Genomic DNA, 24,570 nt, shown 5'->3' with positions numbered 1-24,570 from the left:
CCTAGTCTGATTCATGAAGAATATTTCCAGGCTCCCTTAACTGGATTTCCCTTGGGACATGGGCCTTTTCTTGGTATCAGGGGTGGAATGGTAGCAATATATGCTTCTATTTGTATCCAATTAGTCTGGTAATGATACAACCAAGTCAACATTAAATTAGACAGCAAAGCTTATGCCAAAAGTCAAACATAACCCAGACATCCATGTCAAATCTCTTTACCATGAGTAACAAAACCATCAAAATGTCATAAACAAATCATGCCCAGGACACAGCCAATGGTCGACACATTTCAAGGAGTATTTGATACAACAAAGCATCCACATAAAATGAATTTAGACAGTCCTTGGACTTTGTGATGGAATTTGACCTGGAAAAATAGTTTTAAAAAAAAGACAAGTGGTGTTGACCTTGATTTGAATGATTTCATAATATTTTATTCAGCATAACTTTACATCTTGTATGTCTGATTATAGGCAGCCAAGAATGTCAAATCTGCAAACAATGGTATTTTATACTTTAATTAATTGTTTGTCAGGCACTGAACAGGAAGGCCTCAAACTTTATCACCTAATTCAGTGGAAGCATGGGTGTGTGTGTGTGTGTGTGTGTGTGTGTGTGTGTGTGTGTGTTTATAAGAGAGAGAGGGAGGGAGACACTAAGAAAGAAAATTCACTCTAACTGCAAGTGATGTCTTAGAAAAGACAGGTTTTTTGCTTCATAGCTGGTGTCTGCTTATACAGACACACAATTCTAAAGATGTACTTCTAAGTTACTTACTTTTGTACCCTCCAAAAATGTTTTTGAAAACATATATAATGATAAAGTAAAGTACCAGTGTCTGTAAACAGACACATACACATTCTCTCATGAGGTAAAGTAAGGTACAGTAAACCTGTCTTATTTGCAGATTTATTACACTCAGTTTTAACCAAGTGTGACAATAAATAAATAAATAGGTGAAATTTCAAAAACAAAAAATTTAAATTCCCACACACCCATTCCACAGCTCAGTTGATTCAGGGATCTCAGTCAGTCCTGCATTATTGTCGGTTGTGTTTAAATCATGTGTGATCTGCTGAGCGTTTCTTTGCCCTTCATTTTGTGAAAATCTACTGCCCAAAACACAGTAAATGGTGCCCAAAACACAAGGTAAAAGTAAATGTGTTTGATTGAAGTGATAAAGTGAAAATCTGAGATGTGTTTAAAGACATCACGTCTATAGTACAAGTTGGGTGGTGTTATGGGAAAATTGAATCAAGCATCTGGAGTACAATGCTGAACTCCATGCATCCTGAACAAGTGCAGTTCTTCCTTATCAGTGGTCTCCTTGGAACCATAGACCAGCAGATGCCAAGGGTCTATTTTAATGGGTAAGAGCAGAGCAGAAATGAACGTGAACCACACATTTCCTGCTGGTGGGGCCATGAAGAAGCTACACTCTCAGACGCTGCAGATAGATGTGACCACCTCTTGGGATTGCAACCTGACAATGTCTTTGTGGGGGGGGGGTGTGCGTGTGCATGTGTGTGTGTGTGTGTGTGGTACTAGGGATTGTGAACCCCAGGCCTGGTGCTCTACCACTTGAACCACACTCCAGTTCTATTGTTTAAATTTAGTTTTCGAGGGAGGGCCTCACTACTAACTTTGTCTAGGCTGGCCTCAAACTCACAATCCTACCTGCACCTTCCTTGTAGCTGGGATTACAGTTGTACACCACCATGCCCAGCTACAATGTCCTTTAAACTTAAGCATACATATATATCTGCTGTATACCTGGAAACCTGCCCCATCAAAATGAATTCTCATTTGGGAAGACAGATGCTTAAGGCTGTTTGCTGCAGACCAGTTTACAGTAGCCAAGCACAAGGTACAAAGTGAATGCACATTGATATGAAATTCCTGATAAACCCATGACATAGAATGTCACAATAAGAAAGAGCCACGTGAGTAAATTGGGAAAGATTTCCATGTCAAAAAAAAAAAACCAAGATGCAAAGAAGTATTTATAATGATTACATTTTATAAAACAATGACAAAATAACCCTATGTATCTATGCATCTACAGGTGTATATATGTTAGAGTAGAAAAATAAATGTGGAGAAAAATATCAAAGATTTCATTCAAGAACAGATCTGGGCTGGATAGTAGATCTGGGATATATAAAGAGTAGCTGCTATGGGTGGAGAAAGGAGACAAGAGGGTTGGAAATAAGCAAACAGTAAATGTCCAAGCAAAAAGCACTGCACAGAACAGCTAAAGCACGTGCTTTTGCACTTATGTCATAAAACCACATTGTGCATTGGCATAGGTTTAAGTCAATTAATCTGAACTTCTTCTGTACTCAGAAACACCCAGGATGAAAAAATCAAGAACAAAATACTGGGTCCAAATTTGATGCCTAATGACCTTGGGTATAATCTTTTATTATTATTTTTGCAATGCTGAAGATTGAAGCTAGGGCCTCTACCACTGAACTACACCCCTAGCCCTAACCATTTTTTTAAATATTGACCTTAAGTAATTGAGAGTTTTCTAATCATTCTTAAGGTTAAAATGTCAACGTAAAAATTAGCCTTCCACAACCATACCCAAAACCAAGCAAAACCTGTATCATAATCAAGTATGCACTTTTTCTTAAGTAAGCAGGAACAATACAAGTTAACAGACCAGAAAGTCAGGAGACATGGGAATTTTACTTGCCCTGCCTCATCTGTTGAATCTTGCTATGACCTTGAGCAGGTAACTAATCTGTTATACTTTATTATCCATGCCTATAAATTGAGGGGTGTGGCTCAAAGGGCGGGGCTCCTACATTCTAAGAATTCTTCCTGACTTTCTTAACTTGAAAGGCCTCAGCAGCATTTGCTAATTGAAACACTAATCTTCATTTTGTGTTGAAAGAACTTTATGTGAAGTTTGGAGACACGCACATTGCTTAGAAAGTGGTCCCTTATTTTGTTGGTTTTTTTTTCCTGATGTGATGGCTATACCCTGGAATCCACCATACCTTTAGGAACAGGCTGGGAATGTTTTGCTCCTTGGTCCAATTTGAAGTCCAAATATAAGGTTGGTGTACGAGTGTAAACCTTGGACTGTAAAGAAAAAGGAAATCATTAGCATTTTTCTAAAAATAAGGTCCTTTACTTCAGCTGGGCCCTTCTGTAATAGGCCATGGATTGATTATATTTGCAGTTTCTCCTAGCTTTTTTGTTTTTTTGGTGGTACTGAGGTTTGAACTGAGGGCCTCAACTCTTGCTAGGAAGGCTCTTTACCACTTGAGCCACTCCACCAGCCTTGTTTTGTGATGGATTTTTACGAGATAGGGTTTTGTAAACTATTTGCCCCGCCTGGCTTTGAACCAAGGTCCTCCTGATCTCTGCCTCCTGAGTAGCTAGGATTACAGGCATGAGCCATGGGTGCCCAGCACACTCCTAGCTTTACAAAATGGCTGACAAGCTGATTTCAAGGTGACAGGTAGCTCCCTGCAGCCATTTCTTCAGTGCAGCCCAGGTTAATATCTAACTGGCCAATAGTTTCTCCAACTTTCTTACTCTTAGCTTACACTTGGCATGGTAGGTTATCTCATAGTCCATGCATCTTTCTTCCCCAGGACTCAATAAAATGATTTCCATTTTGAAATATAAAAAATGGTCTGTACATATTATTTTTCTCACTTGACCCTCTTGTTTAAAAAAACAAGTGATCTGTTATTGCTGGTTTGCAAAAGCCCTAACATCAAATGTTTAAAAAGGCAGACTTGTGCAGGGTTTTACATTGTAATCAGTGGCTTTGACTTCAATGGTTAAGCAGCATTTGTAATTCTATAATGCCATCCTGAATTCTGGCACAGATCAAAACCCAAGGGATTAACACTGTTGCTATAAACTTTATGTCTCATTGTTTAATGCAAAGCCCCAGTGGCTCTATTCTATTTTTTTAACTTAAAAATGCACATGAAATGAAAGGGGCATGTGACACCAAGCTTGGCAAGAATGTAACTAGACCTTTCCTATCCCACTGGTGGAACTGGACCTTGATGCAAACACTTGGGAGTTTGCTGATATGTAGTACAGATGATTATGCATAACCTTTGACCCATCGATCCAAGTCTTAAGTGTATACCCAGCAGAAGTGTTCATTTGAAGACATGTACAAGAATATTAATAGTGGCACTATTGATGACAGCCTAAAACTGGAAACATCCAAAATGTCTAAAGCAATAGAATGGACAAATGAATTGTGATGCAGTTAAACAGTACAATATTATATGGCAAGGAGAACAAGCAAACCCAAGTAAATGTTACAACTCAAAGGAGTCTCACAAGCGTAATATTGAGCAGTGAAGGCAGATTCCATTTTATAAAGTTCAGAACAAGGCAAAATTAACCCATGGTGTCAAAAGTTAGAAAAGTAGTTACCATGGGAAGGTGAATAACTGGAATGAGTTAATAAAGGGGCTTTGGGGGAACATTTTGTTGCTTGGTCTGCTGGTAGTTTCATAGGTGTGTTCACTTGGTGGAAATTCTCTGAGATATATACTTGACTTGCATTTTCTGCATTTATATTATATCTTCATTACCACATATTACAGTACAAAGAAGTTTCATTGTAATACTTACACACATGCATATGATATGCTTTGATCAAATTCATCCCCTGTCCCTCACCATCCTTCCCCTCTTAAAACAATGCCAACAGGTTTCATAGTTCTACGTTCATACATAGGTATAAAGCACTTCGACAGTATTCATCCCTTCACGTTCTCCTTTAACCCCATCCCCACCGATACCCAGCCCCAAACAGGGCCCATATTTTAATAGAAATGTTATATTAAAAACATACAATCATGAGCTAGTGACATGGTTCAAGTGGTAGAGCGCCGGCCTAGCAAGTGTAAGACCCTGAGTTCAAACCCCAGTACCACCACCAAAAAAAAAAATACCTTCATAATAGACAGAAACAGACAATCCAGAGCCCAGAATTACTATCCTTGATAAGAGAATAATTTTGCAGAGAATTATTATTGTAAGCTCCGTGAGGGCACAGAGTCTCTAAGGCCAATCCACAGCATCTGTCACATAGTAGATAAATACTTATTAAATGCTATTTCATAATGTAAAATCAAAGGTATTCATCAACACCTTTACCTATATGTAGCAAAATGTCTATGTTCAGGACAGGTGAATTTGGTATGGTCAAAGTGTGTATCTATACATTAACTTAGAATTATAAATAATGTATACTATTCAAGGACTTTTTCCTTTCCTACTAATGTCCCCTATGGAAGCTTTGGGCTTTAAGATGGCATGGCACAGAAAGTCAAGCTGCATTAATGCAGCTTCAAAGACTGGAAAAACAAATCCCCCTGTGCATACATAAGTGGAACCAGAAAGATCTGTGACATAAGTGCAACTCAAGGCCAAAGACTCACAATCAATCTGAAGAGCTTGAAGCATACATGAAATAAGGGCAGCACACGAGGGACACAGGCTGTGATTTTGTAGGATTATTAGGTGTGTAAGGCGCCATCTGGAAAGAGACTGGTTTCATCTATGAAGACTTCTAAGGTTACCTCTAAAAAGATCAAGGGCAAATTTTACATAGTATCAGATGACTCCTCTGCTTGGGCAATATTGAGCTCTTTAAGACAAAGGATCCCTGTTTGGCTTACACATCTTTCCAAACAACCTCTTCCTCAGTGGCTGATGCAGGAGCCCTGCCTACAGCAAAGAGATTAATCACAAGGGGGTGCGTGGCTTAATTTTTATTAGCATTCTCCCAGAACGTGAACATAAAAATCAATTTGAACTGGAAGCCAGGCCTATTTGACATTGATATTGCTTTTCCTGGTGACAAGCAAAGCACTTATCTTGTGGGTTTAGTTCACTCATCTGAAAATCTTATGGGGGAGACTTGCTGATGTTTCAGTCTACTTTTGGTTTGAAGTTCTGAGTCCAAAAATTAATATTGTCTATCACACTCCAATTTTTTGAAAATTCCATTGATTTCTCAGACTAGAACTATAGATAAGGGAGAATGTGGCTGGGGTGAGGAGGGCAACTAGAGCTGTGAGGAGTCAGTGGGGAACCACTGGCTAACTTGTTCTGTTCTTGTCTTCAACTCGTCATCAATCTTGCTCTCCTGATTGGCTCCTTTTCTTCTTTTTTTCCTGTCTCTAACTTCTCAACATAATTGATATTAACCAAAAAGTAGTAATTTACCTGTCTAAGACTACAACTGCATGGATACATGCACACACACACACACAGAGAACATTCTGTATTCAATTTATGAACTCATTTGAAAATTTTAAACAGAAACTAAAAAAGCCTGTCATTAGAGTGAGTAAAGGGGTAAAGGGAAAAATTTTAATTCACTTCAAGTTGTTTTTGACAACATCTATACCCTAAGAAGAATTCTGATTCTAGTATTCTTTTCTTATTGAAAGTTGAATCATCAAGGGTTTCAATAGAACACATCTTGAATAATCATTGGAAGCTGTTCCCATGAGTGTGTGTAGGTGTGTAGGTGCATGTATGCATACCTATATACAGATACAGTTTTGAAAAACAGCTAGGTCTTTTTTTTTAATTTTGATCTTCCACGGTAACTGCTAAAATAGCAAAAGTAGATTATGTACATTTAACTCTAAGATGATAATACTAGCTTGAATGTACTTTGAGCAAATCTGGATTTAGTTTTTCTATTATACACACTGCTGATTTTCAAGCATAAAGAAAAACCTCCATTAGGCACATTCTTTCCTGTTTTCTGTTTTTCTTATTTTTATGTACAGTATTAAACTACTGATGGGCCCTCAAAGCATAATGAGAATTTAACTAAATCATTCTTTTTGGCTATCAATGCATCTATTTCCACAGGATTAAAATAAATTGGTACATGACAAACTAAAATAAAACATTCCTCTATAAATATCTTTCAGCATGGACAGAACTAATGCACTTAAATTCCATCAATGAAATTGTTTTCTTTTTCCATTTCTCTGATTTGGTCCTTATTAATAATGGCTGGAGAGCTACTGAAATCCAAAGCTATTCTCCTTCTGCCTTCCCATTTCATAATTATTTGTTGGAAATATTTGTGAAACTTTCCCTTAAAAGCTTTAGCTTACATTTGAAAGCCTAATGATTTAAAATCTTATGGTTCAAATATTATGCAAAGAAGCTTCTAGAACGTAAGTAATATAACTCTTCATAACAGGTTAAGGGTAAATTTTCCTAGCCTACAAAAGGAGTGCTGCCCAATGCAGGGGAGCCTTGTCTCTCTTTTTCTATAAACATGTCAGAACTAAACCCTTAATGAGTCTCAGACACCACTCTAATAATGACCACAAAACAACCAAGACAAAAGAAGGTCTATAAAGCCATTTCCTTCCAAACCCCAACTACCTTCATCTTACGTCCTTCAAAGACTTCCCAGTTACCCTGGCTTTCGGTATGATACCCGTGTCAAGCTGGGTTCCTTCCTCTGCTTTTATTGATAAATGTGATCTTAATTAGGAGATGAAATTGCTTCCATATGGAAGCCATGTGGCTTAAAAACATCTTCCCAAGAAAAGAGAGTGTTACGTTGCTATATGTGAGTGTGGCAAAGGAAATATCTTTAATTTTGCTGCCCATTTATTCCTGAGTACCTCTGCTTTTTACCACCAACGTAGCCTTTCCTAAAAACAAGTGGCAGAAATTTAGCGTTGGGTGTCACAGCTGTAATAGATACTTTGACATTTCTTTGGGGGAACTATTTCAAAAACTATGATTTAGTGAGTTTTCAAAAAATGCACTCAAATTCTCAATCATCTGCTTACGCAAACATCTCTAAATAACCGTCCTAAGGAATGCCAATCCCCAAGATCTTATAAAACAAGGTAAATGGTGTTTCTGCCTGCTCCAAGACCTTTATTCTTCTGGTGGGCCATCTTTCTAATGTTCATGTTTTATGGGTTTTGTGTGTGTGCGTCATTGCTAACCTGTGATGAATATTATTACATGTAAATCTCTGACCACATTTCTGATTGTTTCCTTTACAGTGCAATTATGGGTCTAAAGGTCTAGACAGTGTAGCAAAAGCAAATTGGTGAACGTAATCATCTGGTTAAACAACAGTTTTGCTGAAATGTTTATTGCTAGTCACTGCTATTTCTAGTCTTGATAATTTTACTACACCACAGGGCAGTTTCTCCAACTCTTTATATTAGTTTCTTTCCATCTAATTCTCTACTGTTGGATGGTTAACATGTTCCAACAAATCCCCTATTGTTGCTCATTTAGATTTTTTCCTTATTATAAACATAAAAGGGAAGAATTAATTGCTGAGAAGGGAAGTAAAATGCCTAAAAACCTTTGAAAAGTGGAAAACAAGAAAAAGAAAGGAAAAAAGTTCACCTGAAACACAAAAAGTTTAAAGTTGCCACCTCCAAAGGTGCCAGTATTTCAACAATCAGTATCTAGCAGTATTTATTTTTTTAACAAATCATTACTTTGATCATTTCTTATAGTAACTGACTTGTTTTCATCTACATTGACTTTGGTCGAATCATTTAACGACTACCTGTAACAAGTATCCATCTCAACAAATGTTGACCATTTTATTTTTTAAATCTTAGTTAATTTAAAAAGCAGGACTGGAGGTGTGGCTCAAGTGATTGAGCACCACAAAGCCTTGAGTTCAAACCTGAATCCCACCAAAAACAAATAAATAAATAAATAAATAAAAAGCATACATTAGATTCTCCTTAATCTTTAAGTTTGACTATTAGTGTGGGTGATATTTTTAATTTTTAAAATAATATTAAATATTAATATAAGAATAATAAGGGCTTAATATGTACGAGGCACTATTGTAAGGGCTTTGTGTGTATTAGGTTACTTGTATTTCCCTTTTAATAAATGATCTGCTCATTAAGGTATTTAATTTTTCATTCATTTATTAATTCCTTGATTCAACAGATATTGATTGAGACCCTACAGTACTCTTTACTGCTACTAAGTTTCTACATATGCTTGGGTTTATTTCAGGTATTTTTTTCTGCCAATTACAAGGAAGGGCCTCAGGGGGGAAAACTGGGTGTCCACTTCACCAGCTAGCTCAGGAGCCCCAACTAATAGGAGAATATCATCTCTGCAAGGAGTTCATATCATCAGCTATGCATCGCCCATAGCTGCCCATTCTCCTTCCTCCACCTTCTCATTCCCTTGGCCTGCTGGGCTTTTCACTGGGAAGAAAACTACATCAGCACAGATGTAAGAAATTCACTGCCAGATCCCACCGTCCCTGCATGGAAAAACCACACCTTCTACTTTATTGTGAAGGTTTTAAGGATCTAGGAAATGAAAAGCAGATTTACCACCTTATTAGAAGCAAGCCTCCAACTCTCATTATTTACAATACACTGGTCCTCTTCAGTGAAATGATGTCTTCTGTCCCCAATCCAAAGCACTCTGATGTCTGAATTCTTGATTATTTTGAACAATTCTGATAAGGAGTGGGAGAGATTAGTTTCCATCCTCAGTGCCAAAGGCACTGTGGGAAGGACAAAAATCCTATATGATTACAATCATATTTTGACATATATGAAGTGAGAAGACAAGGAACTCTTAGGCAGAATGCCAATGCCTCTGTGTAGGGTGGGAGTTAGAGAGGGCCAGAAAACATTTTTAACTTGCATCAACCATAAAAGACATGGACATACTTGATCATCAAGATGTCCAGCTGACCAAGAATTTTAGACATAGCCAAATTATTCTACAGTCTAGTCTCTATAGTACAGTATCATTTTTAAGCAGCCCTTTAATCAATAGTAACACTCTATTTCCTCTCCTTCTGGCATTTCATTTATGAGAGGGGAGAAGGGGCAAAGGAGAAGAGAAAAAAGAGGCTGACAAGACTGGCAGTCCTGAAATTTAATCGGAGACATGTTAATTGTGAAGCTGGACTTTGATTTCTTCACCCTTTGAGTCAGCATCCCTGCCCAAAGTTACAGATGTTCTCATTTCTTAGTAAATCAAAACCAGAGAAGGAAAAAAAGGTCTATCTCTTGTATAAATAAACCATCCATAACCATATAAAGGTAGCACTATAATAGAACTACAAATAGCCCCTAACTATGACAACAAGAGCATTCCTATTCCTTATCTCCAATCCATGATTAATATATTCCAAGACTGAGTTAGCAAATCTATTAACTGATGCTAGAGTATTTCTCACAGGGCTTTGCAATATTTTTAATCTCCATTAGCCACATTTGGTATTTACTAAGTTTTTTTTTTTTAAGAGTTCTTGCAAGAAAGTGCATCAAGATGTAACATGAGCAACTATTTGGCAAAAATAAGATTTCATAGAGTACTGGAGACTGATGCCTTTATATAAAATCCTTCATTTTATAATAAAGGAGAAATTTATTATGGTACAAGGCTTCTCTGATGTGATCATTTGTGGGACATTCTGACACAGATGGGAGTGTGTATATACAGGCACAGGCCTAAAGGAATCCTTCTGATGTAGAAAGAAAGGGATGCTCATTTTGCAAATGAACTAAGATATTCTCAAACTGGAGAGGGATGTGCACAGCAAATATATGCACATGGGCCGAACAGTGTGACAAGGAAAGAGTAACGTCCCAGTAAAATAGGGCAAAATTCAGGAACCCTAAGCTTGGGTCAAGTTTCCTTCTGCAAAGAGCTGTGTGACCTTGGAAAAGATTGTGTGCCTGGTTGAGCTGCAGTGTTGTCATCTACAAAGTAGTGGAGGTAGGCAGCTGTTCTCTCAGGTCTATTGCTTTTTGACGTTCTGATTCAAATGGAGGGGCCAGAAGAAAATGGAAGAGTTGGATTTGGATGGCCTTCAGAAGTGTCTCAAAGGATCAGGATTTCCAGACTCTTGTTTCCATTAAGATTACAAATTCAGAGCTGGTGGAGTGGCTGCCTAACGAGTGTGAGGTCCTGAGTTCAAACTCCAGTGCCGCCAAAAAAAAAAAAGATCAGAAATTAATTCAAATAATACACTCAAATACCATTACCCAGAAAGCAGCAGGCTAGTGCCACATACTGATCACTAGCATCTCCCAAGAATAGACTGGGAACAGCTGGAGAGGTCCTAGGTCCTTGGAGGTAGGTGACAGTGGAAAGGTACTGAAGTTTCAGTAGCTAACAGAGAGAACTATATTCTTAAAAACAGAGAAAATTGGAAAGTGGAACAGAGGGAGAGAAAGACCATTCCAGCAGTCAGAGTAACCCAGTGTGAAACATGGAACGCAGAGCATGTGTGCAATCACAGAAGGAAAGGACAGAAGTGAAACAAAGAGTAAGAACCTCAGGATACACACAACATAGTTTCAGTTGTGAACAGACAGAATCTTATTTAACAAAAAGGAAAAGAAAATTTAGAGAGCAAAGAATGCTTCAGCAAGTGAACCAGGTAGAAGTGGCACAAAAGAGGGAAGGGGCAGAGATGAAGAAAGAAAGAACTAGAGACTCACAAAACACAGTGAACACTGGACTCAATACCAAGCAGATATGCAAGCTAACCAGACAGGGGTTCTGGAGCCCAATAGGCACTGGGAAAGTTCTCTCTTCTACCAGGCATTTGGTTCCAGTGTAATGGTGGGAAGCCATTTTGAAAGGATCCTCTCTGAGTCTGTGGCTTTAGGAGTCAAAGTTCCTTGCATTGTCCCACCTCTGGACACTCACAGCAAGCCTCAGGTGCTTACCCACTAAATGCTGGCTTAGAGAGCTGGTCTAGCTACAGGGGAAAGACTTTGAGTCACAGATAATGGAAGCTCCACATGGTGGTTTATAGTATTTCTCCATTTAATATCTAATTTGTTTGAACTGTTTTGTCCTGATTTTTTTACATTATACTTCTTTTTTTGTCCTTCACTAAACAGTAAAATTGTTAATTTTATTAAATCTTGACCCTTGAGTACACATCTTTCTAATACATTGTACTTCTACAAAAAAAGAACTTTGCTTAAGTTTAAGTATTTCTCCAACTGAGCTCCATATATCATTAGGGATCTGCTTGTTGCCTAAGAAATATTTTATGCTGTAATTTTATTTTATTTATTTATTCTATTTTTTGAAACAGGCTTTCAGCATAGGACCCAAGGTAGCCTGGTGCTTGTGGTCTCTCTGCCTCAGCGCTTTTTCACTGGCATTGACAAACACAGCTTGAAAGTGAACAGATGAAAAAAGATATTCTAAACAAATCAAACCCTAAAGCAAGCAGTAGGAGCTGTACTCATATCTGACAAAACCAAATCTGAATAATTCAGAGCTGACAAAGAAGTTCACTTTGTATTGATAAAGAGAACAATCTATTAAGAGGATAGAACAATTATAAATACATATGCACTGAATGTCGGCATACCCAATTTCATAAAACAAATATTACAGGACATATAGGCATAGATAGACCTGTATAGGCAAAATAATATGCGACTTCAATACCCTATTCTCTTCAATAGATAGATCATCCAGACAAATTCTCAACAAAGAAACATCAGAATTAAATGACACTATAGAGCAAATGAACTAAATGGACATCTACAGAACATTTCAACCAACAGCAAAAGAATATATAGTTTTTTTCTAAAATACATCATACATTAAGACATAAACAAGTTTAACAAACACAAGAAAATTGAAATAACTTCTTGTATTTTATCGGGTCATAGTGGAATGAAACTAGAAATCAACAGTAAGAGAAAGTACAGAAAATTACAAATACCTTGAGATTTAAAAAATACATTTTGAACAATTGGGTCATCAAAGAAACTGGGGGAAATTTAAAAATTCCTAAGATCAAATGAAAATGAAAACACAACTTACCAGAACCCATAAGACACAATGAAAGTGGTTCTAAGAGGGAAGTTTATAGCTATAAATGCCTACATTAAAATCCAGAAATTAATAACCTAATGATGTATGTTAAGCTCTTAGAAAAATAAAAACAAACCAATCCCCAAATTAATAGAAGGGAAGAAATGATAAAGATCAAAGGTAAAATTAATGAACTAGAAACTAGAAGTGCAATATAAAGAATCAATGAAAGAAAGAGTTGGTTCTTTGAAAAGATAAACAAGACTGACAAACTCTTAGCCAAAGTAACCAAAAGAGAGAAGAGACATAAATTGGAGACAAAAAAGTTGGTATTGCAACAGATACAACTGAAATCCAGAGAATCATTAGAAAATATTTTTGAAAACTTATACTCCAAAAAATCTAGAAGAAATGAATAAACTTCTAGATACATATGACCTACTAAAATTGAACCAAGAAGACAAAAAAAAAACCTTAATGAGCAATAAGATCAAACCAGTAATAAAACAACTCACCCAAAAGAAAACCCCAGGATTAATGGTGGATTCTATCAGGCCTTTAAAGAGCTAACATCAATGTTCCTCAAACTATTTCACAAAATGAAAAAGGAAAAGAACACTTCCAAACTCATTCTACAAAGTTAGTATTATTCTGACACCAGATAAGGATGTAACGAAAAATAAAAAGAAGAAAACTATCAGACAATATCCTGATGAACATAAATGTAGAAATCATCAATAAAAGCCTTATAGACAGATCATCCATCGTGATCAGGTTGGATTCATTCCAGCAATACAAGGATGATTCAATGTACCCAAATCAATAAATGTAATAGAGCATATAAACAGAATCAAGGGCAAGAATCACACAATCATTTCAATAGATATGGAAAAAAACTTTGACAAAATTCAACATTCCTTCATGATAAAGGCCCTGAAGAAACTAAGAATATAAGAATCATACCACAACACAATAAAGGCTATATATGACAGATGACATTATACTGAATGGAGAAAAACTGAAAGCATTTTCACTAAAATCATGAATAAGGCAAGGTTGTCCATCATCACCACTATAATTCAATATAGTGTTTGAAATCTAACTAGAGCAATAAAACAAGAGAAAGAAATAAAAGGGATACAAATAGGAAAGGAAAAGGTCCAATTATCTACTTGCAAATGATATGATACTACACTTAAAAGACCCTAAAGATTCCACTAGAAGACTGACAGATAGATCTGATAAACACTTTCAGCAAAGTAGTAGGATACAAGATCAATATACAAAAACCAGTGTACAATGATGAACTCACTGAAAAAGAAGTCAAGAAAATAATCCCATTTCCAATATCATCAAAAAATTTAAATACCAGGTATAAGCTTAACCAAAGATGTTAAAGACATCTACAGTGAAAACTAAAAGCACTGAGGAAAGAAATTGAAGATACTAGAAGATGGAAAGACTTCCCATGTTCATGGATCAGCAGAATAAATATTGTTAAAATGGCCATATTACCAAAAGCAATATATAAATTTAAAACAATCCCTATCAAAATTCCAATGAAATTCTTCATAGAACTAGAAAAAAACAATCCTAAAATTCATACAGAAACACAAAAGACCCCAAATAGCCAAAGCAATCCCGTGCATAAAGAGCAAGGCTGGAGGTATAACAATACCTGACTTTAAACTGTACTATAGAGCCATAGGACAGTTTCCTGCTCAACTATGCTATAAATGGCGCAGAGCTGGCCCCTGTACAATAGGTAAAACTGTCTCCCTTCTTGTTTCCTTCTTCATATCAGCCAAGCTCCTTAACCCAAAGCCCACTGGGGCAAACTCAAAATTTCACACATCATATAGCTTTAAATATATTCCAAATAAACATAGTTTTAGCCATTGGAACCTATATACTTCACATACCACACAAAATTATACCCATCATCTGCTAGCCAAACTGCCCCCAATATCTGCAAGCCAGAAATAAGACAAGCCCTGTAGCTTCTATAATAGATCTCAAACTGCTGCAAACTGCTGCATCCCTTCAGAGTACTCCGATCTAGTACATCACACCTTGCTGCTAGTGACATCACCTAGTCACATAAGCCCCTCTCCGATTTTCCCCACTTTCTCAGGAATTCTCTTGCCTTATTTCCCTTCTGGGTAGTGGCCTCACACATCGTCTCTGGAAGGTCTCCAGCTGAGAGGGACTTCTCCTCTCATGCAATTCTGTTAGTGTCTCTCATGAACCTGTCTATTTGATCAATCACCAATTCACCAAAATTAACCACACCACCCATTTAAAATAAAGTGTCCAAATAGTTTCCAAGAGTATCAAATATGGCTTCCTGTGTGTCCAAAAACAACAGAGGAAGTTTCCTGCTATTCAACATCTCAGAAAAACTGAAGAGCTGATCAAATTTGCTTGAACAAATAGCACCTAGAGAAGGAGTCAGTATTTATTTCTGAGTCAGAGCAGGGGCTCACTCATGAATTCTTAGATTAGTGGTTGGCTACTTAGCAAAATCACAAATGGGTCAAGATATTCCTCTGAGCCCTTAAACATTCATCTCTCCTCTTCAGCCTTCTCTGAAAGGGCTTTTAGAAGGAAATCTGATTTATATTGGGATGTGTTGAACTGCAAAGGATCTGAGTGAGCTCATGATCAAGAGTACAAACTCTGGTACCAGGCCATGTAGAATATCCACTCTGTCACTCACTAGATATGTGACCCTGGGAAAGTTGCTAATCTCACTGTGCCTTTTCCCTACTTCATCAGATTGTTGACAGAATCTGAGTGGACACGTTTTATGTGCCTCCTCAGAGTCATTCAGCCTCACTAGCTCTGGAGCCCTTGGTCTCTTATGAAAACGCCTAGGTGCCACCACTGTTGCCATTGTTAACATCCACTGCCTTGGTCCCTCCTGACTGACTGCCAGTGGCCCCCACAGAGATGGGGGCTCCAGTAGCATGAGAGCCTGGGCTTGAGTCTCTGGATCTTCACTCCATGCCAAGATTTGAATGAAGAGCCAAGCCACAGGTTGTGATATGTGGCCTCTTCAGAAGCTGCCTGAGGAGGCCAGGTGACACAACCAGAAGATCAGAGAATTAAATTCCCACTCACCCCCTCCCACCACACACACACACACACACACACACACACACACGCACACACACACACACGCAGGCCAAACTTTGACCAAAGACGGATGGAAGATGTGAAACAACAGATGAATTCTTTGTTCTCCCAGAAAGTTCTGAGGCACAGTTTTCGTAACAGGCCATCTGCAAGGCAAAGCGTCTGTCTCATTTCCCCTTTTTCTCACTCTCACTGCTCTGGAACTGCACATAAAACTTACCTCAGGCTCTGTTTTCCAGAGAACCCACATTAAATCACAATCAAAAGAGTTAGTACACGTAAAGCACTCAGAACTTCACTCTCCAATACAGTTGCCACTCGCCACCTGAAGCTACTGAGCACATAAATGTGGCTAGACTGAATTGACACATGCTGTAATGGTAAAATACACACTCAGACAAGATGGTACCAAAATGTAAAACCTCTCATAATTTTATACCAACTGCATGTTTAAATTATTATTTTGGATATATTGAACTAAATAAAACATGTTATTAAAATTAACTTCACTTGTTTCATTTTACTTTTTAAAATACTAGAAAATTTTAAGCTGTATAGTGTATTTATTATATTTTTATTAGGCAGCTCTGACTTAGAACTTTGTAATCTATAAGCTCATAGCTTTTCATTTCACTTTCCCAGAAGATCTAGAGATTTGGTTTCAGTAAAGTCTTATGATAAAAGAGAATGTGGGAGCAGAAAAGGCTAGATATAGGGGAAGGGAACTGATATTTATTAAGTACCCTGTGTGTTGCTGGGCACAAATAACTCAAGGACTGTGCATTTGGCAGATGAAGAAATAAAGGCTCAAAAAACATTTTCTCAGCCAAGTGTGACAGCATATACTGGGATTACAAAAACCCAATACTCAGGAGGTTAAAGCAGGAAGATCATGACACCTGGGTCACATAGTGAGCCTGTCTCAAAAATATAATTCCCCAGGTCACAGAGGAAACAGAGATGAAATAGGAGCCCAGGTCTGCTTCATCCCACAGTCCATGCTCTATTCAGCCCATCATATTATCCAAGGATTGACTCTCTAAAGGTAGGTATAATTTCGATAACATGACAGTGAAATTTTTTGGCATGTGTCAGGGCTTCCTAGAATTCCTTCAGTCACCCACAGAGGAGATCACCTACACCAACCAAGTGAAAAGCTGATGCTGAACACAAATATTTCTCTCTCTCTCTCTCTTTCTTTCTCTTTCTCTCCCTCCTCTCCTCCTTCCCCCTTCCTTCCTTGATTACATGAGGTTAAACTGGTCATAGGCCATGGTCCATAGCATATGGTCAGCATATATCCATGAAATCCCGTCTAGATTTTTATAAACCATCCCCCCACCCTGATGTCATCCCAGTCCCAATCCCATTCTCCATTGGTTCTCAGCTGAACATATGTAATAGCCATCCTTCCAATCAACCCCCGATATATTTATATAGATATTTGATGTCCTTGAAAAACAAGTGGTATTGTTGGCTAAGTTATTTTCTTGTTCTAATTTATTTCACATTATTTTCCAAGAGTAATAATATAGTTATAATTAAATATAGACCGTTGCTCTGGCAACCATAGTGTATTCCATCTTAGGTAACCACTGTGTTTTACTTATCCATTCCCAAAGTGGTGAACACCTATATCACTTCTGATTGCTTTCTACTGCCATGATACTGGGATGAACATTATCAAATGTTTCCTTGGAGAAATTTTCCCAGGAGAGAAATTTCTAGGGCATACCCTATATGCGGCGTTAGCTTCATTGCCTAATAGCAGCTTACACTCCACAAAGAGCACAATTACATCCACTGGCTATCCATGACATTTCCATTTCTTCACATCTTTGCCAGCATTTGACCACAACCAGCTTTGCAATTTTTGCCAAGCAGAGGGTTCAAGTGGTAACATATTATTTGAATTAAAGTTTTTCTGTATATTGGTGAAAAGAACATCTATGTTCTTATCAGCCTTCCATAGTTGGGGGGGAGAATTTTCTCAAGGCTTGGTGCCTGATGTTGCCACAAACACATGCATCTAATTTTTTTAAGCAGTCAAGAATATTTCACCTCAGAGGATGGAGACAGTATGGGTATGTGATTTTGTTCTCCCAACTGTATCAATGCTCTGAACTGAAAAGTACATCACTTTTCTGCAGCTATAATGCTCCAGAGCTTGCAGATTTGCTTGTGCAATGATATTTCATAGAACCAGAGCTGACATGGTAATAAATGTGTCTTTTATTACCTTTTGGGACTACTTTTTTTTAAATCAGACAAATGAGAATTGAGGTTAAATGAATTCAAGATTGGCAGACCAAACGGACTCACATCCAACCCAAGGGAGGCCACCCAGGGTACAATGCTTACAAAGAAAATAAAATCCTTATTCTACCCAAGCAAAGCAGGATGGAAATTGGATAAAGATACTTTGGTACTTTATTTATAATGTAAGTTCTGGTTTTAGTTTCTTTTGATTTGATTTATAAAGGCAAGGGGTTTTAAGACCTGAACTTTACTTTCATCTTAGAAATTTGATGATAGGAGAAGTTTGTGTCCAAATTTGGAATATTTTAACATTTAGTTTATTTTTATGCCACCATTTTGGATTCTTGCACATTCTCAACATGGTTGGGAATAATTTGGCAGGGAAATAAGACTACAGAAAGAATGTACAGTCTATAGTACCAACATGCCTTGGTGTGAAGTTAATGAAAACACTTTCTGTATTCACTTCTAATCTTTCTGGAGGTACAATTATTCCAGACAGGAGAAGTTTTGATGAGAGGAAGACCACACTGAGACCACTCCTCCCCTGAGGGGACAGTCACTGCTAAGTGTCAAATCTAACATGTTAATAGAACAAAACACTGGGGAATGTTAGAAGAAGCCTCCAGACCATGTGCAGTAACACTGCCGGCCGCTTTCTGCCTTCTTGGGGGTAGGGAAGCGGAGGAAGGAGATAGCTGAGGATAATTCGAGGAACTGAGCATGCTCAGCTCAGGCCCGGCCCTTACAGGCTTTTAAATTTCTCCCTCTTTCTGTGTTCTTCCATGAAATAGCAAGCTTGCCTCGGAAGAAGATGCCTATGACTGTATTGCCTGGTTGTGATTAAAGAAGTGGCAGACAGATTAAAAAGGCCAAAAGGTCTCAGAAATAAGCTATGTGCTCTTACCAGATTTGACTAGTAATACAGATGATATTTGCATCCCTATCTGGCCACCATCAGTCCATCTTAATTCATTCTGAAGGAATATACAGGGACCTTAAGAAACTAAATTCTTCCAAAATCAACGAACCAATTAAGAAATGGGCAACTGAACTAAATAGAACTTTCTCAAAAGAAGAAATTCAAATGGCCAAAAAACACATGAAAAAATGCTCACCATCTCTAGCAATAAAGGAAATGTAAATCAAAACCACACTAAGATTCCACCTCACCCCTGGTAGAATAGCCATCATCAAAAATACCACCAACAACATGTGTTGGCGAGGATGTGGGGAAAAAGGAACCCTCGTACACTGCTGGTGCGAATGCAAGCTGGTGCAAGCACTCTGGAAAAAAATTTGCAGGCTTCCAAATTTTCCAAAGGCACCTACACACCCATGTTTATTGCAGCTTTATTCACGATAGCCAAGCTATGGAAACAACCAAGATGCCCCACTACTGATGAATGGATCAAGAAAATGTGGTATTTATACACAATGGAATTTTACGCAGCCATGAAGAAAAATGAAATCTTATCATTCGCAAGTAAATGGATGGAACTAAAGAACATCATTCTAAGTGAGGTCAGCCAGACTCAGAAGACCAAAAATTGTATGTTCTCCCTCATATGCGGACTTTAGATCTAGGGCAAATACAGCAATGTGGTTGGATTTGGATCACATAACAAGGGGAGAGCACTTACGGGAGATTTGGGAATAGGTAGAAAACCCAAAACATGAAAGTGTTTGATGTCCCACTGCAGAGGAACTAATACAGAAACCTTAAAGCGACAGAGGTCAACATGAGAAGGGGATCAGGAGCCAGTGTAAAGATCAGTTAGAGATGAATCAACTTGGGTTGTAACACATTTGTGCATGGAAGCAATGCTAGGAATCTCTCTGTATAGCTATCCTTATCTCAACTAGCAAAAATGCTATGTCTTTCTTATTATTGCTTATTTCTACTCTTCAACAGAATTGGAGAAAAGCGCAGAACATGTTCTGCTTGGAAGGGAGGGATGTGGGGTGGGAGAGGGAGGGGTGGGGGCAGGAGAGAGAAACGACCCAAACAATGTATGCACATGTGAATAAATGAATAATAATAATTCATTCTGAAGTTGGAAAGGGAAGAAATGAATACTATCTTTTGGTCTATTCCTCAACCTCAACTCCCTCTATTGGACTTCTACCAAATTTTAGGCCTTCTGCAGTATACTAGTCTGCTGTTACCTGGCTGACAGAGTCTGTCCGTTAAAACCTATGAAAACATTTAAAGACAGTCACCAGGAACTCTTGCTCAACCCACCCTTTGTACTGATAAATAACAGATGGCCTCAAATCAGTATCTCAGCCAAGTCTTGGTAGTTAGTCCAAGACACTCTAAGTCTCCCAAGGCAAACAAACACATCGGTCAATACTGACTCCTGACAAGCAGAGAGGCCACAGACAGAAGGGGAGGCCAGGAATCAAGCCAGAAGGGCACAATTAACAGAAACTTTAATTTCTGCTAATTGTGGGAGAGCAGTGGGAGGAGGTGACAGTCTACAAGAAAACTTTTGGGGGCAGAAAAGGTGGAAAGGCACAAAAATCAATGCTAAAGGAACCAAGACGGAATAGAAAAGGTCTTGGGTTATTTTTCTTCATCCTTTTTATAATGCAGCTCTGTCTCTGTCTCTCTGTCTCTCTCTCAGACTGCTTATTTGTAATTATAGAATAACAGAAGGAGGTGGGGTGATGAAGCCAGCATTATTTTCAGAACCTAGAGAGAAGAAAACTAACCAGAGGCAGGTATTTGAAGGAGGTGGGAAAAAAGACCCTTATTCTGGACTTCAAAATGGCTTCCTTTAAAATGGAGCATTTAAATGTCTCCAGTTGCTATTTATAGTTGGTCTAGGAAAAAACTATGGCCATTATAGTTTCCTTCCATAATGTTAAAAATGATTACCTATATGAAAGCAACGGGAATAAGGAGGCTTTCATGAAAGACTCCAAATTATGAGAACAAATTATGACTAACTTTCTACATGAAAAAAAGATAATAGCTTTTCCAATTTTCATGGTTACGAGAGCATGAATGTGTTTTGAATGCCTTCTTAAAGTATTGGTTTGGACAACTGAACACTGTGTTACACCTCTGGGCAGAAACACTTTAATAGAGCATTTCCTGCACAGGCTATACTTAGTATCCTTCCTTGACTGCTCTTCTTGAACCTCCAGATTGGGCTGAGTCTCCTATTTTGCTGTCTCATTAACCCACCATGTTTACTAGTCTGCAGAATCACCACAGTATACTCATGTTAGTAGCTGATGTCTCCAGTCCTTCAAATGTGCCCTTCTAGCTGCTTGATTTTGTCATTTCCCTCCCCTATACCTTCTCAAATCTTATACACAGTTGGCCCTCATTACATGGTTGTTGAGCTCAACTTGGTCAATGTCATACTTTCTCAGGATACCTTCCTTGGAAATCCTTCCACTTTCCCATGGCTGGTGTGGAAGTCCTTCCAGGAATGGCAGGTTCTCTCTGTTTTCTCACTTAGTTTTGCTAAGCAAAGGGAATACTAAACAACCCCTGGAGCTACAATGAGAGCTGAAAAGGATTTGTTGTGGTTTTAAGACCACAACATGCTCCTCTTTTAATCAAGTAGTTACTTCAACTTATTTGAGTTGAAATTTTGAGATATTTGGCTACCTTGGAGTATCTATAACCTGTCCACAGAAGCAGAATTCTTTTTTAAAATAGATTTATTAAGGTATTATTTACATACCATAAACTTCTAATGCTTTAAACAATTGGAATTATATATAACATTGAATTTGCATATCTTAATGTAAGTTTGGTCAAATTATTCAAAAGCTACATGGCCCACCCCAGGATGTAGCTTTATTTGAGGCTATTAACACAGTATTATGTATGCTGCTATAAGTTTTTGAAATACTGACATCCACCTCAGTTTTTAATGCAACATGCAAGAGTCTGATAACAGCTCTTTGAAGCTATCCTGTATTTTTTGATGCAGCTAGAAAAAAACATGTAATATGTTCCTGGGGAAAGATTTATTATATTTTAAAAATACAAGCCTTGACAGTCATAAGAGTGATTACAATGATAGGCTAAAAGGTCTATTCACCTTTACTGAAGGTAACATCATAGTCTTTTTTATAGCTTTCATTATGCTCTTAGCCCAAATTTATCATTCTGATCACTAAGGCCAAAGATGTATGAATGGTAAAAGATGTAACTTCTGTAAAAATACATCTCTCCATTCTTCATTTACCAGAAGAGGGTTCGTTAACAGCAACGGAATGTATTTCCTAGGTGATTAGGCCAGTAGGGACATCTTGAAGGAATAAGAACATCTGGCACCCTTTGTGCACACCAAGAATGGTATTTCTGGGGTGAGTGGGCTGCCCTGGGCAAGAGCAACCTTTTGTACAGCTGATTTGAGCAGATCTTGACAACTGTTTTTTTGAACATTCCTAACTGCAAGTGAAGTGCCAACTGTGGCTGCCTACCACAGGACAAGTTCTTTGAAGTTATTAGGTGCATTTCTTTGGTGTGCTCTTATTTACTAAAAACAACAACCTAATTGTGCTTATTCTCAACACTGCATCCTAGCCAAGGTTTGCACTTGTCAGAGGCATGATGCTAATCATTTGCCCGGGCCACCTGGCCTGTTTTGAGCAGGTCCTACAGAGTGCACTGCATGAAATTTGAGATGAGATAGGACTGCACACAGTATGCTTGGTGAGGGGTGGAGGGGGGTGGCAGGGGAGCCCCACCTGAACAAGCCCTGTTATTAAAATCCAGGAAGAGAAGGACACAGGAATACACATAAAGTTAATGTCAGGCACAGACAAACTGGTTTTGAATTTCCCTCCATACCAATATTTCCTTCCTTTCACCCTTTCGTAACTCCACCAGTATCTGGTTGCCTATACAGGCTCCATCATCATGCCTGAAGAGCTCACAATTTTACTATCTAGGCCTTTTATACACGTCACCATAAGAACAATTCTTGTTCTTCCTATTTTCTTTCTTTCCCTTCTTCCATCCACACAAACAGAATCACTTGGGAAGCAGAGGCAGGAGAATCAGAAGTTCAAGCTAGTTTGAGGCCAGCCAGGGCCTCATATTGAGACTCTGTCTCAAAACAAAAGAAAACAGAAAAATCTTGGATTCTTGATCAAATCATATTAGGTAGGTTTCCAGAAAGTGCCTCAAAGAGATAATGGACATTTATTTTTTAAATATCCTTTTGATGTTTAACTTAACATTGAATATTACACTATTTTTCTTAGCTCTTTTTATATTTGTATCTATTTTTCTTACACTGAAAATCTTGATTCTTAAAACATGAACAGATTTACTCATTTGTTTTATTCTATCATATACATAAAACTGTTATCAAATTATAGTATCAACCCTAACAATATAACTACACTGTGAAGCTTAAATTTGGGGGAGCATTCCTTTGGTCTTTGGACTGTAACTCACAAAAATGCATAGCCAGAGAATTATGTTTAAAGACTCTTAAAATAAATGTTTTCTCTGTTTGGTTATGTTGCTGATATCTTTATTCCAATTTTAGGTTCTTTGTTTCTGGCTTTTTTTTTTTAATTGGAAGATTTGGTTTTTTCCTCTTTTCTGGTTTAACTTGATGTTTTAAATATGTAAACATTTCAATCTTTCAAAATTAAAAGCAAGCTTATCCTTATCCACCCACTCACACTCCAAAGGGAACATTTGTTAAATATCCACAGATCTATATCCATAGCTTTGATAATCTATCGCAAGTGTTCTGATTTATAAATAAAATAAATGAACAGAGAGGTCTTTGGAAGGGAGGACTCCTTCCTGAGGAAGCATTTTGTTTTGCCTTTGCTTGTTCCCTGAGACAGCTGGAGCCCATTCTCTCAAGCTCTCTTTGTCAGAAATCCACTGCCCCACTCAACTTCTGCCATTAGGGGAATGTTTGTCATATTTTTTAAGCTAGCCCCATGAACTTGTTGGAATACTTGAAAGGAAAAAGACAAAGTCTGGGCATAGGCTAACTGTTTTTAAGATGTAATTGGGTTTTTTTTCAATGCTGCTTTGCAAAAGTGTACTTCTAAGCATAGGAAGCTGTGCCTTCCTGGGAGGTGCAGCTCTGTCCGCATCACCAAGGGAACAGCAGCAAGCTCAGGACAGGTGGGGGGTGGGGGGGAGAGCTCCATTTAAAATGCACAGGACAGACTCCAAGAAGTCAAATTTCCCCTGAAATAGAGACACAGGTAGAATGAAAAATGATGTGAGCAAATTATATGAGATGTAATTTTGGAAACTGAATTTTTAAAAATTTACTCATCATCCAATACATGAATACACCATATGCCCATTGAAAGGAAGATCCTTCTTG

General features: G+C 37.9%; 2 protein-coding genes across 9 annotated transcripts in view; one reads left to right on the top strand and one right to left on the bottom strand.

Annotated features, from left to right (window-relative positions):
- Bmx (BMX non-receptor tyrosine kinase) overlaps positions 1 to 24,570 on the top strand; it is a 140,154-nt gene that overhangs the window by 11,081 nt on the left and 104,503 nt on the right. The gene's annotated exons all lie outside the window — the stretch shown is intronic.
- The window catches only part of Pir (pirin), a 93,280-nt gene that overhangs the window by 27,170 nt on the left and 41,540 nt on the right, over positions 1 to 24,570 (bottom strand). For all 8 annotated transcript variants that reach the window (XR_012444660.1, XR_012444661.1, XM_074064450.1 and 5 more), the window contains one exon: positions 3,010 to 3,094. Coding sequence is in view for 6 of the 8 variants with exons in the window: in XM_074064450.1 (XP_073920551.1) it covers positions 3,010 to 3,094 (85 nt within the window). In the remaining 2 variants the exon portion in view is untranslated. The remainder of the gene's footprint in view (positions 1 to 3,009; positions 3,095 to 24,570) is intronic.

Source organism: Castor canadensis, chromosome X (assembly GCF_047511655.1).
Source record: "Castor canadensis chromosome X, mCasCan1.hap1v2, whole genome shotgun sequence".
Classification (NCBI taxonomy): Eukaryota; Metazoa; Chordata; class Mammalia; order Rodentia; family Castoridae; genus Castor; species Castor canadensis.
This window is presented reverse-complemented; position numbering and strand designations above follow the sequence as displayed.